Here is a 16,671-nt window from a genome sequence, read left to right on the forward strand (position 1 = left end):
AATGTATTCCTGTCTGATTGAGGTCACTCCACCCAGATTCTGGAAGATGCTTAGCAAAACCCGGATGTAAATTAAGGAATAACAGCAGGCTAGATGAAGAAAGAGGAGGTCGCTCTGGGAAGAGGAAGACGAGTTTCCTGGGCTTGAAGGTGTCCCACATTGTTTTTGAAGTAGGTCCGTCACCACATAGAGGCTTATTGGAAGATTGACAACAAGCATTAGGATATCAAGGATTGGGCTGTATGATCCTTTGCAGAGCTGCTCGTGGGATGAAATGTTGGAGAAATTCCCATCCAAGCCTTGGGAAGTTGAGATGTTTGTCGTCCACATCTCCATTCTTCATCCACATGGGAGCAGGACAGTCTGGTGTCCTTAATATGGGAGGGGGGGCAGATTTTTATAGTGCCGATGTCTGGCTGTGATTGATGCGACTGTCATCCATTATCTGTGATACATTTGCATTAAGATGGTCAAATGACTATTTGCAAAACCAGCTTATTTCCCACTTTCTTTCTTTTTTTTTTTTTTGCCTCATGACATACACCTGTTTCAGACAAAACCATTCGATGTAAAGATATAAGCCCCACACACGTCACTCTCGGTTTAGTTCAGTCATGGTCATGTTGTGCTAATTTGTACCTTCATTTTAATTTTAATTAATTTTTATTTATTTAAATTATTAATTGAATCTCAGCCGTGATTTAAAGGCATAGTTCACCCGATGAAAACATCGTCATCATTTACTCTCCCTTGTGACATTCCAAACCTATTAGACTTTGGTTAATCTTTGAAACACAAATTAAGAAATGTTCATGAAAATCTGAGAGGCTTCCATCCCTCCAGTGAATGTCCAGGTAACCAAAACTTTGAAGATTCAAAAATGTTGTAAATCAAATCCATGTGAATTGCATAGTTTGGCCCAAGTCTCCTGAAGAGTTATGATCACTTTTTATTATGAACATATTTCATTTAAGATTTCATTCTCATATAAACATGCAAAAATTATCAGAGTGCATCACATATCTCTCAGGTTTCCTTAAATATATATTCATTTGCGTTTTGAAGATTATCCAAAGTCAAACATGTTTGAAACAATTTGAGGGTGACTAAACGATGATGAACGGTTGTGCTGATAAATTCTTAATTTTGTGTATGCCATGTGCGGGGCTCATTCAAACTGAAAAGACCAGCATGAATTATGTGAATTATGGTTAGGGAGCTGACTGGTCATGTAAACTTCACTGGCTGAACTAGTTAAAGCCTGATTGGGCCACCAGCAATTCAAACATTACATATGCTGGTTCTTTTTGGTAGAATGATAATTTGATCATTTCACTAACATTAGCTTTTACTACGAATATATTGGTTAATAGCCTATACTATATACTTGGTAAATCTGGGGTTAGTGTGGCTTTACTGCAATTCGCAAACCAGGAAATCCACCTGCATGCATTCAATTTACTCACATTTTAGTTAAGAATCTGGAATGTCCAGAATTTACCTTTTTTGCTTTTATTTACTTCATGCTTATTGTGCAGTTGAACATTGACCTGAGGTCTGATTAAGAACATGGTCCTTGGCATAAAACAATATATGGCACTGAAAGGCTTTCTTCTGTGTTTTGTTCTTGTCTACTTATCCTTTTAGATGACCCCACACTGTGCTACTGAGTTCAACATGAAAATAAGCTGTTTCATACTCTGACAGACCATGTTGTTGATTTCTTTCTGTACAATCCAGATGCAAATTGTAGGAAAACTACCATGACATAGCAAATGAGAGGCACAATTCAGTTTATTGCTGGATCATGTTTAGATGGAAATGCGACTTAACAGGAACAAATGATAACATATCACGTGTAGGATTGGTTATTTTGACATGTGGCCTGTTGAAAACCCATAAATCATGCATAAAATAAGCATCAAATAACCACATAAATGCAAATAAATGGTGTCATTTGTTTATTGTCTGATACCTATTGAACAACCAGAATTGTCTAAAAGTGTGGCTTTTAAAAGCCTAGTAGATGTGCTCTTCCATTCTCAAACAAATACTGTGGTCACAAATGACTGCAACATGTAGTGTTACTGATATGGACACGTCAGATGTCACGTCAAATGGCTGGTGGCAAATGACCACAACATGGAATTACTTTGTCAAAATGGCACGTACAGCATCAGTAACAGATATCATCAAACCTGCAAATGTGTCTTAGGAGGTTTCCTTTACATTGAAATCAGCATATGAACATTTGGTTACCAAATTTGCGATCAAAGCATAATGCAGATTTGAGGATTCCAATGAAGTTCATAACATCATATAATTCAAATCAATAGAATGACTCTTTACAGATGAAACAAGCACATGTGCAGGTTAGTTTGTAAGATAATTTATTATTATCAAATCTGCATTTTTATTGTCAAATGTGTCTGTAAAGTGTGTCTTCAAACAGCCTGTTTGGACATTAATAACAGCATGATGCTTGACATGTTGACATTTTAATGAGTGGTCTCAGTTCATTGGGAATGTATTTCGAGCAAGCTGTCACAAGTCAGACCTTTTCTGAACTCTTCTGGAACTTGGTCCTACTCATCTGTTGATTTTAACGAGGGAATTGCACTCAAAATATAGCCAGATCTGAATATAGCTTGCAGTTGGTTGTGTGCTCATTTAAGTGCATTAAATGAATGAAGAAGTTTGATGTTTTGAAAAGTTGAGAGTTATGACATTTTTATTGAATATTATAAGAAAGAAATTGAAAAAAAGAAAATTATGCAGGCATGAAATGTTCACAACAATATTAATATATAATATAATAATGCATTTTGAAAATAGGTGAATTTCCATTTCATGCTGACTTTAATCAGTTAATTAAACATACAGGTATTTAGACTCCCATTTCCCATCAGACACCAAGCCGTGTGTAAATAAATGAGAATTTAAACGTTTTTAAAAATCAAGACTGTGTTGAAAAGTCATACAGTGCTAAAAATTGCTCACAGTTAATGATATTGAACCAAAGTCCAATAATAATCTAAAAATAAGCATGAATCACAAACATAATAATAAGCATAATAGCATCAATTAGATATTTATTACAGTTTTAACACTGAATTCACAATTGTATCGGCAATAGCTGCATCAGTATATTTTAATCTGTCAGGTGTGTGTATTTATGTGTTTTTTATGCCATTATGAATTCATGTGCTTGTCATTTCTCCTCTACAGTAAGAGTAGCGGAGCACAGTGCCTCCCCGAGTACATTAGTGGCTTTGCAGGAATACAGGCTGCTGTGGTGCGGAGAGACGTTCTCTAGGGTGAGAGTACAGCTGCCGTCCTCCTCATAGTCCACCTTCACACACTCCTCCTGCAGCTCCAGCAGCTCCCCGTCCTTCAGCCACACCACCTCAGGGTCAGGGTAACCTGAAACACAGAAAGAAGAAGCTGTGAGAGACTGCAGCGAGAGACTGGCTCGAAAAGGAACTATGGAGGAGGTCAGTGACATCCATCGGTGTGTCCTAACCTGTGATGAGACAGGAGAGTTGGGCGCTGGAGCCCTGCGGGACAGTCAGGTCAGACGGAGTCCTCGTGAACTCAGGTTTACATTGAAGCTTCAGCTCCAGAGACTGCAGTGCCTGCTCGGTCTCTGTAACAGCAAAGTTATTGAACTGTAAAAACATCTATCACTATGTGTATAAAATGTGTTTGACACCTTCAGTCAGACATATCACAAGCCACAGTTGTCAGATGCCACGTCACAATCGATTTTGGTGACATTCTGCAGTATACGCATCACATTGATTTTCCTTTTATGACTGATTTCTTTCTTACCATCTACAGGGCTCAAGCTTGCGGAAGCCTCTGGTTTAGACAATATAGCCATCCTCTTCAGAGCCAGCAAAGCTTTGCCTGTTTTCTAAAAAAAATAGAGAAACACAACAATCATAAAAGAAGAGAAGAGGGTGTTGTTATGTGCACAACAGTGGAGTATGATAAATGAATGTATGACTCTTATGAGTCAGTTGTTCAAATTAGTTGACTAGTAAGTGAAAAACATGGTGGAGAATATAGTGACAAAATGCAATTTGTTATAGCAGACTGCTTACATAAAATGCATAGCCTATAAATATAAGTTGTCACTGTACAGTATATCTCCTAATAATACGTCTTAGTAAGATGTTATTTAAATACTTAGATTAATGATCAAAGCTCTATAGTGGTAATTGCATTATATAATGAAATACAATACAATGATAATAGGTGATAAACAAATAAACCTTCATCAAATCCTTTGATACATACATTTGTCATTTGTATGTACTTATTTACATACAGCAAAAACACATGGTTGACAACCTCAAGGTGGACACTTTTAGAATTAAACTAAATGGCTTTTACTTGATAATAAGAATGAACTATCAATAAGAGCGCAGAATGTAGAAGATTGAGTATAATTTTTTTTTTTTTTTTTTTTTTTTTTGCAGAGTTTTGTTGATAATTTAGAGGCCTTATAAATGTATTAAATCTGATACAATAGGCTTCACAGGTTAATACAGAGATCTCTCTAATCAATCTCGTGTCTTTAAGAGCATGCACATATATATTTTAATTTGCATCAATTAATTTAATTATTATTATATATATTTTTTGCATCACATGTGGATTACCTTCCACTTCTGCCTAGTCAGGAATTTCTTCATCTTGTCTTTGGAAAGGTTTTTGGTGGTGTCTACACAAGTATATGCCAGCCAGGAATGAGCCAAGGCTTCATCACACGCCATCCTGCGCCTGTCAGAAAGATCAGCGCAGAGTTATGGATCTGTGTGGACGGAAAATATATGAATAAGCATATGAACGGACCTGGCATCTTTGCTGAGCAGAGATCTAATGAAATCCTTTGCCAGGTCGGTGATATCTTCAAAGCTCTCCTCATCAAACTCCCACTGCGCTGCTGTCACGAGAGCCAGAGTCTCTGCGTCACTTTCACCCTGGAACGGAGATTCACCGCTCAACCTACAAATGAACAATCAGATTCAGGTAATGTAATAGCATTTTTCAGCACAAGGGGGCAGCGAGAGCTTAAGTGACCGGCAGTGTTTGAGCTCACAGGATGTAGCAGATGACCCCGATGCTCCACATGTCCGTGTTCAGACAGACCGGCTCAAAGTTGATCACCTCAGGAGCAACAAACTCCGGAGTGCCGTGCATCACCTTCAGAGGTGTGTTGGGATCTAAGGTGCACAACAAACATTCACTCTTATTTTAGTCATATTTCTATATCTTTATAGTTTTGTTAACGTTTTGTAATCGCTTTAATATTAATATTTTCAGTTTTCATTTTAATTTAATTTTTATATTAATTTAATTAATTGAGTTTGTTGTTTTTGCTGTTGTTTTGTTCTTTTAAATATTACTATTTAGGTATAGTTGATTTTACTTTCACTTTTAGTTATTATCTATTTCAATTAGTTAACAAGGCATCATTTGTCATTTTTATTAAGTTTAAGCACTCAACTAGTATTTGTATTTAACTTTATTTAAATTAACTGTGTGGATATATTTAAGTGTGATAATGTTTTCTATTTTATTCAAAGTTAACATTTTGTATCATAATTGTTTTATTTTATTTTCATTATACACAGTTTTATCAGAAACATATTTTGTTATGACAATATTGTCAGTACAATCGCACCCAGCTTGCTAGCGAGTCCAAAGTCAATGATTTTGATCTGACTCCCAGTCCTGTCCACACAGACGATGTTCTCAGGTTTGAGGTCCAGGTGGATAATATTTTGCTGGTGCATGTACTGAATCCCCTCCAGAATCTGACGCACGTAGCCCACACTGGACACTTCGGTGTGCTCAAAACTCTCATCTACAATGCGCTCAAACAGCTCTCCACCAGCAACACTGCACATACAGATATGGATTCAGCGGTGTTATAATGACAGAATTATTGAACCTGTTGGCATTTCTCTAATTTCTGTGTGTTTTTCTAAAAACATTGCACCCGTCAAAATGCCGACATGCAAGATACTCACTATTCCATCACCATGACCATCTCATCCTTGTTATCATATGCGGCAAGACACTGGACAAGCTTTTGATGGTGTAAGAAATTCATCAGCCCTATTTCTTTCCTCGCGGCCTCTCTCTCCTTTATCCGACGACTTTTGTAGAACTTTCCAGCACAAACTCGGCCCGTCTCCTTATGGGTCATCCGAAACACCTGGCCGAACTTCCCTCTGGGAAAGATTCAGAATTGAACATGAAATCATGCTTACAAACCCAAAGTATGTGAAATTGAAGGAATCGTTATGTCTCAACATCCTAACTTCCCATTTATCCAGTTCTTGAGAATTAAGTGAATTTGACACTTAGCCTTAAGCCAGTATTTTCACGACTCAGTTCAGGAAAACATTCCTTTTAACACGAGTCATTTTCTGAGAAATCGACAAAACCTTCCTTGAAACCTAACCTGTCTTATTTTGCTTTTTTCTGGGAATCAGAATCAAGTGTAGGGGTTGTTTTCACATTTTGAGGCAAGTATGCCTGTTGGAACATGTACTCATGCAAGTTGTGTTATCCTTGACGGGTCCTTTGAGCAGGAGCTATGTGTTTGATAAGCATACTTACACTCCGAGTTTTTCCAGGACATTGTAGTGGTCAGTAAGTTTATCCACAGTGTTGATGGTCACAGTCACATACTCCACTGGTTTCTCATCACAGGGCTCTCCTTTGAAAGACAGCATGCTTTCATTCACAGTGGGACCTCAACACAAAGCTGAATTCTCTTAGACTGCATAGCCTTTGCTAATGACTTTAATGTTCTTCTTGTTTAAAATTTGTTTGCTGAATCTTGTTCCCATAAATTGTGGGAAGAGATAAGCTTTAAAGAGGGGGTGAAATGCTATTTCATGCATACTGAGTTTTTTACACTGTTAAAGAGTTGGATTCCCATGCTAAACATGGACAAAGTTTCAAAAATTAAGTTTTACGTTTGAAGGAGTATTTCTGTTCCCAAAATACTCCTTCTGGTTTGTCACAAGTTTCGGAAAGTTTTTTTCAAGTATGGCTCTGTGTGACGTTAGATGGAGCGGAATTTCCTTATATAGGTCCTGAGGGCACGTGTTCTGGAAGAGCGCGCGCTCCCGTAGAGCACAGCACTGAGAGCACAACAGACTTCACTGATCAGAGCGTCGCAAGATGTCACAAAAGGAGTGTGTTTTTGGTTGCCAGGGCAAGACAACCCTGCACAGATTAACAAAAAACAGCATTAAGGGACCAGTGGATGGAGTTTATTTTTACAGAGCATCAACAGAGTTGTGCAAGTGTTTTTGTTTGTTCCCTGCATTTCGAAGATGCTTGCTTTACAAACAAGGCACAGTTTGACGCCGGATTTGCACATCGTTTATTTCTTAAGGATAATGCAGCGAAAAAGGGTCATGATCGTGTGTTGGAACCACATGCGGTGAGTAAAACTGCTTCAAATATCTCTGTGTTGTTAACTTAGCTATCGGCGCGTAAGCACATCAAGTAAACAACATGCGATGTTGTCATCAAACTGCACTTTCCACATGTACAGCTTAAAAAAAAGAAAAAAAGACGACAAAGTGGAACTTAGTCATTTTCCAAAAGCGCTAAGCAAATATATACAGTTTCAGTACATACCACATAGAGACGTCCTGCTGTAGTCGTTGCTGATGCTGCTCTTGTTCAATTTCAGCCTCTGGATCTGATTCTGGATCATAAATATACGCTGAATCTGACTGTTAGCCATGGTTTGTTTTGGTTGGTTTTGTCCTCACGGTAATGTCACAGCTTCCAAACACTCACAACGCAAAAGCCTACTCGCGCTCGTGATTCTTTAGCTCCGCCCACACGTCACGCCTCAAGTCAGTCGTGTTTTTCCGGGAAAAATCGGTACAGACTATCTTTCTCTTATGAATATAATAAAACTAAAGACTTTATGGAGTTATGAAGGATGCAGTACTACTCTATAGGTACTCAAGATTAACAGGATATTGAGTGAAAACGAGCATTTCACCCCCCCTTTAAATCAAGCCAATAGAGGGCTGTGTTAAGAAAATATAACACAGAGTAATTAATCGAGCATAAAAGATACATTGAAGATACACTATACATTACAGGAATAGTTCACCAAAAAATGAAAACTTGCTGAACAAGATGTAGATGAGTCTGTTTCTTTATCGTAACATATTTGGAGAAATACAGCATTACACTTGCTCACCATTGGATCCTCTGAGGTGAATGGGTGCCGTCAGAATGACAGTTGAAACCGATGATAAAAACATCACAGTAATCCAAAAGTATTTGGCATAACTCGATTCATCAGTGAACATGTTGTGAAGTGAAAAGCTGTGTGCTTATATGAAACAAATCCATCATTAACCATAATTCATAATAATGCTTCCATCAGTGACAAAACATCCCCTGTTGTCCTCTCCACTGATATATTTGTTCAGAAATATTATCTGTGCATATTTCTTTCCAGATTCGGACAAGATGACTTTTTCATTGGAGAAAGCAATCTTAGAAGTAGACGACTCGTCTTTAAGCTAGAAGCAATTGATGAGCTTAATAATTGATTTGTTTCTTACAAAGATGCAGCCTTTTGCTTCACATGAGATTACTGATTGACTGGAGTCATGTGGATTACTTGTGGATTATTTAGATGTTTTGTATCAGCTGTTTGGACTTTGATTCTGACGGCACCCATTCACTGCAGAGGATCCACTGATGAGCAAGTGAAGTCATGCTAAATTTATTCAAATCTTTTGTTGTTGTTGAAGAAACAAATTTATCTTCATCTCGGATGACGGGAGAGTGAATACATTTTTTATGCAATTTTTTTTGGGGGTGATTTCAATTAATTTTTGGATTATTTCTTAAAGTGAATGTGTATATAATTGCAGAAAAGTTTCAAAACAACCTCACCTGTGTTGTCCATCCTGATTGGCTGGGACTCTTGGCTGGGTTCGCTAACCCCCACAGCGTTACAGGCCCTGACCCGGAAGCAGTATTCTCCTTGAGGCTGGAGTCCTGAGGTCACCCTGAGCGAGGTGCTCTTGCACTGGGATGTGAGCTCTCTCCACTGATCAGTTGCCCCGGGGTTTTCACAAACCTCCACCACGTATCCAGTCACAGCACTGCCACCATCATAAGACGGCCCAGACCAGGACAAAACCAGAGCGTGAGGGGAGAGGACGTACACCACAGGACAGGAGGCAGGAGGCTGAGGCAGGTCTGGATAAAACACACAAACATACAATAATCAAATGGTTACACATATTTCATTCAAAAATATATGTAATAATTCCCAAAATGTTAAATGAGTGTACACATGGTATTTACTTATTTATTTAAGGTTTTCAACACTTATGCTTTTACAAATATGTTTTTTTGAGTCATGAATATCAGGAATACTTATTATATAGGGTTACTTCACGTGACACAAAATTACTACTTTAAAGTAAAACAATATATATATATTGTTACAGTCATGTGTATGCTAGCGTGGAGATCAAGCGCACGAGGAGGGTATAAATCAAAAGAGGAGTTTAATGAACATTAATAAAGATAACATAGATAATCCAAACAGAGAGGAACTAAACAGACAGGGTTTTAAACACAAGGAAGGTAATCAGGTGAATGGAGACAGGTGGGGATTAATCAATTAACTAAACAAGAAACGGGACATGACTAAAATAGGGAAACAGAAAGTCCATGAATGTTTCCTCAAGTCCATCCACACCAATGCAACTACAAAAAAAAAAATATATATATATATATATAAAATATTTTAAGTTGCATTGGTGTGGATGCTAATATAGTTATTGTTTTAGTTATCTTTAAAGTTATCATTCTTTAAATGTAGTAATTGAAAACATGCTAATCAATAAAATGAGTTTTCATGTCATTGTGTATATAAATAGCATTTTTGAATAACTTAATAGATCTCAGCATAGAAGTGAGCATCATGACCCAAATAACAACTGAGGATTGTCTGAGCTTACCAATGACATTAAGGGTCACTGTGTGTTGGGCTGAACTTTTGCGATCTCGTACAAATATCGTGTAACGTCCAGAGTCCTCAGGAACGGCTTCGGAAATCACCAGAGAACTGCTTTCATCACAGGACTCAATACGAAACCTGGAGCTTTCCACCACCTTCAGAAAAACACATCATTGTAGACACAAACAGAAGGACCAACAGAATGCCACGTGTCTGGATTGTGTTGTGTTCTTATGTACCTCTTTTTTTTTACAGACCCAGCAAGAAGCTACAGGAGAGCTGCCTTTGAACACACACTTCAAACAGGCCGTCTCTCCAACATGCACCTCCAGGCGATCTAACGGATCCACAAACTGCAGAGGAGGTGCTGTAAACACAAAAACACAGAATCACAAATGAGACCTCTTTAATGTCTCAGTTATTTAGTCTAGACAACAAAGAGTTTAAATGGAGAGAAAAGAGAGACTTTTGCTTCACAGATTTTAATATTAAGTTATTATGAATTTCTCAGAATTTTACAAGAGATTGCATTTTTAAAATGGTCTCATTTGTGTATATTTTTTATTAATGATGTATTATTATATTATATTATATTTTTCATAATGAGGAATAGACATTCTAGAAAATAAGACATTATGAACAATTGTCTTTGTAATTATTTGTTATATATAGTATATTTGTAGTATTTGTATTATATGCATTGTTTATTTATTTATAAATAATTATAGCGTACATTCAAACTATTCTGGCTTTTACACAAAACATTATTCTAAGAGAAAACCAATTTAATTTTCCCTCTCTTATACAGTACAGATATAAAAAATGATCCCTGGGGCAATATTTACATTTACATTTTATGCATTTGGCAGACACTTTTATCCAGTGCAATTTACATAACATTCAAGATATCATTTTTTATCAGTTCTTGCCTTCCCTGGGAATTGATCCCATGACCCTGGCATTGTCAACATGCTCTGTTCAAGATTCTTGGAGGCTGTAGCATAAACTGTGTATGTAAGCAAACTGAAGTGCAATTATTCAAATCAATATACTCAGCTGAACTTGACTGGCTTGATAAAAGTCTGATCTGCTAATGACCTCACGGTCTTTAAACAGACCAATTATTAATATAGACTGACCACAGATAGCAGGGTGTTTTACATGAACGATAAAAAGAATGCTTAAGTGTCCAACCCAAATACAAACAGAAGTACCAAAGAAAAATATAATAACATCTTAAAGTGACTTTGAGTGTTCTGAAGCTTACAATCTGAGAAATTCCTATTTTTATACCAGAGTCTGGTCAGTATGTGGGCAGATTAAACAGTCTTTCTATCTTTAAGCTATAAATACACAAACAGAGGATTTAAACGAAAACAGAATTGAATGTCAAATGTTAAGTTTTTCTAAGAAGGGGATGTTTTTCTAAGAATATTGCTTTGGAAAACAAGGATTACAGTGTTTAAAAAGAACAAAAGCCTGCTTCCTGTTTTACTGTATACAACGCTAACAGACTCTGAAGGAGCCGGACAAACAGGAAGCTAAGATCAGTAAAACACAAGCAAATGACTCCTTTTTGAAGCAGGTCACAGTGGTTATACTTTGACTCACAATTCCTGACAAAATGCATAAAAAACGTGATGTTATTACAATATTAAGAAAAGCAGGTGTGGGAGGCTGTAGATCACATGGCCTTCAAGAAATGAGGAAGGATCTTCACTGAAATCCAGAAAGATGTTACAGAAATCTGCGATTCAGCTGTTAAGTTACAGTATGAAAAGTAGGAAAAGAATAAGAACGAGCTAATCTTTGAGTCAAGGTGCTAAAAAAAGAGCAAAAGTAGAAGTGTTAGTGGAAGAGAGACATGGTGATGGTCTTACCTGGACCTGAGCTGCTCCTTCTCTTGACAAGCACCTCTGTAACACACAAATATGTGAAGAATCAGCTGTCTGTGTGGGTGTTTTTGTGTTAAAGAGCATGCAAGAGATATATATGCTTTGCTTATTATATAAGGGAGGAGTCAAGTGAACAGGTGTGTGTGTGTGTCTAAGAAAAATATTCAACAGATTAAAGAGGAAATTCTCAACATATCAAAACCATTAGTATGCCAACCGGTCAGGAAATACTTGTTTTATATGTGTATTTATTATTTTTTATATATTTTTGTACAGGGTTTATTACATAGAGCTTATTTAATAATGCATAAACCATGTATAATAATTACATGGATTTGATTTTTAATAAAACTGTATTTGTATGTGACACCACCCTAATCACAATGATATGGGAGCTTTGGAGGAACAAAAATGTTCCATGTATCAACTGACATTTCCTTTAATTAAATCCATGAGATTATTTTTGTGGTTAGGGCCATTGTCTGTGACATACCTCTCTTGAGTGCTGGGGAGCTTGTTATAGGACTTCCTGTCTGAGGCGTCTGTGGTGACTGTGGGCCTTTAGAAACACGGATGTCATCTGGGACGTTCTGAGAGGAGTTTAAGACCCCGCTTAGCATGTCAGGAGTGTTAGGATGAGAGTGAAATGTGTCGGTAATGTCGTTACCGATCCCAACTATTGTTTCATAGTCTGCAATTGATCCAGGTGTGGTTGTATGTTAGTAAGAGGAGCAAAAGAAAAGTAAATAATTAAATGAGAGAGAGAGAGAGAGAGAGTGAGTGAGAGAATGACATAAGACAAGGTAGTTAACATTGATAACCCTGTCAATTCACACTTCTGTAAATGATGTAAACAGAAACACCTGCATTGTGCTATTAATGTAACTGCACCATATATAGACATTGATTGCTCATGTTAAATGGTTATACACTGCACACTTTAGACTGAGGTTCAATTTGCATTCAAACGTACCTCTCACACACACTGCTGCACTGCTGGATGTTTTTCCTGCTGTGTTTTCGGCCACACATGTATAAGCCCCAGCATCCTCTGGGAGACATTCCTTAATTACCAAAGTCACCACTCGTCCCACTAATGAAGATTTGCCAAACAGCACAGCCTCACCTGAAACAGTTGTGGTGCAAATAGACGGAAACAGGGAGACAAAGGCAGAGAAGGGGGGACATTGTGGCATTAAGAAGAGACAGAATTACCAAAGTTTTAAAAGCTTGAAAATAATGTCTTGTTTGTTTGTAATTAAAAAAAAATATCAAGGACTCATCTTTTATTTTTATTTTTTTAATAATTTATATATAATTCTTTTTTTTTTATTGAACAATTTAAATTACAAACTCCAAGAGGGAACAGAAACCTACATAAGGAAACATAACAAATGTTCACACAAACACATATTTATATATAGAGTATTTGAGTACTATATTTGATTACATTCCTACTCAGATTCATATGTTTCAAGCAGCAAAATCAATATAAAGAATAAAAAAGAAAAATGAACTCACCGTTATGAAGCCAGGAAATGCTGATTGGCTGGCTCCCTGTTATAGTCCCTTTCAGTGTGATGTCATTTCCTTCATCCACTATACAGTCCTGTAGGGGCTCAGTGAAATGGGGTGGATCCAGAACACTATTATGGCTGTGGTTACCCCTCACTAGCTTGCCAGAAGAAAGCAGAATGAGATTAGTTGTATGTTTATGCTATGATAGTGCTTCCAGCACTGATTCATTGAGGAATGGTTCTGTGTATAAGTAATTGAATTGTTTACTCCACCGATTCGTTCAAAAACACTGATGCATTCAGGAACAAATGTTGCTTCATTTGGTAGTATTTTCATTGGCAGAGAAAAAAATTGACAAAATAGTTGTCAATATTGTAGCTAAATTAAGTTTCTTGATATTACTGGTTTATTAAACTCTTGCATAAAACCAGTATCACATGTAAAGTTGTACTTATTCAGTCCCAAGGGAGATATTGCTTAAATATTACAAATCAATACACTTTTCTCTGCTCTGTTCTGTTACAGCTCACGTTGATGTCCGCATGTTTTATGCATTACCAATAATCATGTTCTTATGTTTAAACTATTGGAAAAGGAATAAGACAATGTTTACTAGGTATTTATTAATTTATTAAGTAAGTGAAATTAATTCATGGTTTACTTTATAAAGCTTATGCTATCTTGATGGACTGTACTTAAATTTTTTAGTCTGCAATTGATAATATTTAAGCAACGATGTTTAAGCAACGATGATCTCTGCAAAACAAGATCAAAATACTGATGATGAGGATTTTTGCAATAGCAAATAACATTCATAATGACTTGTGAATCATAGACTTGTATAGTGTTTAACAATAAGTTCACACAGGAAGAAACAAGGCTCATATAAATGAAGAGAGCCGCTGAATTGTGTTTGAGTAAATTGCTGCTGTATCTTTCAACATCCTCGCTATCACAACTTCTGTCTAGAAGCACCAGAAACAGAAGAACCACATAAATGAGAAAAAAAGCATTAAAAGTGAACTGATCAACAAAAGAACAGCATAACTAACATAACTGTGATCTCATCTGACACTCCTCCAACAAACCCGTTTCTGCTTAAAATACAGCAACTTAACTTTTATACGAGGCCGTGGGTGGAGCCTTGAATGATATAATTGATCTTTCATAGGCATTTGTGTTTAGTAACAGCCATCTTTTGTGATGCTAGATCTACAGCAGTGTCTCATGTACATGTCTGAGTAATTGATGTGGTCTTTTTAATCTCATTCAGTCGAGGGATATATGCCACGTAATTTCAGTTCAGTGAACAAGTCAAGTGGACCAAACACTGTTTTCACTGACCTGGTAGATCACATTATCTGCTGTCTTTTGACCTGGCCTAATGCAACCATGTTTGGTCATGCAAAAACTTTAAAAAAGTAAAAAAAAAATAAAAAAAAAATTCTGGCAACTCACTGCATCAGAAAAATAAAACGGTGACTCTAGTTCTGAGAAGAACAAACTAAAATGTTTTGAATTTCATTCTTTGTACTTCAGCTGTCTTGTATCAGGTGATAAGATCTAAGAAATGAAAGGAAGGAACTGCAGTGTTGTAATTGTACAGTTAGAGCTGAGCACTACCATCAAACACATGTCCAACACAAACTGCTGCATAGAAAACAAAACAAAAGCCTGCTGTTCAAATGAGCAAGGAAGGAACAGTGACCTTCTGCCTGGTCAGTAAACTGCATCCTGAGACAGATAAGATACAGTGGTGTTCCAAAGTCTGAGACCACTTGAAAAACACATGTTTTGTTCTCATTTAAACCTTGAAATACACAGGAAGCTTTAAGTTTAGGAAACATTTCCTTTTAAACAAAGTCAACTAATTATGTAAAATGAAGAAGAAATACATTTTTTTAAATGTGTAACCTAAATATGCTGAATGTCGCAACCTCATTAATATGATTAAATAAACCCTTAAAATTAGGTTACACCAACAAGTTTTTTATGGCTTAAATCAGTGGTCCCTATATATTTAATTATAACTTACAATGAAATTTTTTATTAATTTCGAAAAAAAAAAAAAATCTAAATAGAAGCATTTCAACTAGTGGTTTCAGAGTTTTGGACCCCACTGTATCTATAATAATATCATACATACTGGACTATGTAATATTTGTTGGAGGGAAGAATGCTACTAAGCAAATTTCTTTATCAGAAATCAGCCTCATAGTGAAAAACAAATCCATTCAGGGAGATAGTATGGAGTAAACAAACCACAGGGAAGTCAAACACAAGAATGTTTAGTCTGAATCTGGCTGAATGCAGTTCTCCATCACCTGATTATTATCCAAACGCAGTGAAAGTGAAAACAAAGTGCCTGTCATTATCTGATGTCTGCTGAATGAAAACCGATCATCAACCATGAAGAGGGCTTGCTTTAAGAACAATGCTCCTGGCAGAGAGCACACATTTAACCGCAAGTACAGATCATGTTAACCTCAACATGTTTTTAAAGACAAGAATCCAGCCGACCTGCATATACAAACACAAATAGGTTCTCTCAAGTATGCAAATACTGAACATACTCACAAATACTTGTGTGTAGCTGGAAGAAGTGTCCAGACTTGCCTGCATTGGATGTGTCTCCAGGCTTCCCCACGGTTGTGGGAATTATGGGAATGTGTGTGGATTGGGATACTTGTCCGTTGGCTCCCTTTGACTGGGAGCTTGACAGCTGTATCCTGAAAGCAGACACATAACGTGCATTCCCATCAGCAATACTCATTTCTCCTATCGGTGCAAACCAGTTTCATAGAATCCAAGTCATTTCCCAGCTTTCTTATCAGCTGGCTTGTATTTTCCTGTGTCTCTGAGTCCTCTGTTCGGAGCGGTTCTCTGCATCTCTTTAGGTTCTGGCTCCTCCCCGTGACTGAAGCTTCATTCATTTGGTTTCCAGATCACTGTACTCTTGCTCACACACCCCACCCGCAACTATCACACCATGTCAACACAGTCTTTTCACAGTGGTAAAAGAGAGAGAAGTGGTGATAAGAGAGTGCATGTTATATTTATTTGTCATTCTGAAAGCAAACTATGTCAATGATGTTTATTCGAATCTTTGTGTGAAAAGGGAGAAAAAGATACACAAAAATACAGATTAGAAACCGAATCAAAGGTCAGAGATTCCCCAGTCCTCTTCTTACTGTAATTGCTGTCATGTTATCAGTTGAACTT

General features: G+C 37.0%; 1 protein-coding gene across 2 annotated transcripts; it reads right to left on the bottom strand.

The window, feature by feature from the left end:
* Positions 1-1,849: 1,849 nt before the first annotated feature.
* Positions 1,850-16,378, bottom strand: mylk5 (myosin, light chain kinase 5). 2 transcript variants are annotated; one of them, XM_026206942.1, is made up of 17 exons: positions 16,027-16,378; positions 13,453-13,602; positions 12,905-13,057; positions 12,425-12,622; positions 11,917-11,952; positions 10,276-10,403; positions 10,038-10,191; positions 8,959-9,267; positions 6,637-6,736; positions 6,042-6,245; positions 5,693-5,910; positions 5,108-5,231; positions 4,861-5,013; positions 4,668-4,788; positions 3,832-3,916; positions 3,524-3,646; positions 1,850-3,423 (listed from the first exon to the last, which is right to left on the bottom strand). In XM_026206942.1, exons 1-17 carry the CDS (start codon positions 16,220-16,222, stop codon positions 3,212-3,214), a joined length of 2,664 nt encoding a protein of 887 aa, XP_026062727.1. In that variant the 5' UTR covers positions 16,223-16,378; the 3' UTR covers positions 1,850-3,211. The 2 variants fall into 2 exon arrangements, with proteins under 2 accessions (XP_026062727.1, XP_026062738.1); XM_026206953.1 differs by having other exon boundaries at positions 1,852-3,423; positions 16,066-16,378.
* Positions 16,379-16,671: the final 293 nt, after the last annotated feature.

This window comes from Carassius auratus, chromosome 3 (genome assembly GCF_003368295.1).
Source record: "Carassius auratus strain Wakin chromosome 3, ASM336829v1, whole genome shotgun sequence".
Lineage (NCBI taxonomy): Eukaryota > Metazoa > Chordata > Actinopteri > Cypriniformes > Cyprinidae > Carassius > Carassius auratus.

Excerpts from the sequence above, each read along its gene's own strand:
- mylk5 (XM_026206942.1), bottom strand. The coding sequence starts at position 16,222 with ATGAGTATTGCTGATGGGAATGCACGTTATGTGTCTGCTTTCAGGATA. Across the intron at positions 6,737-8,958 it reads AATCAGGATGGACAACACAG|GAGAGCCCTGTGATGAGAAA; the intron begins GTGAGGTTGTTT and ends TGTCTTTCAAAG. Across the intron at positions 5,014-5,107 it reads GGGGTCATCTGCTACATCCT|GTTGAGCGGTGAATCTCCGT; the intron begins GTGAGCTCAAAC and ends GTTCATTTGTAG.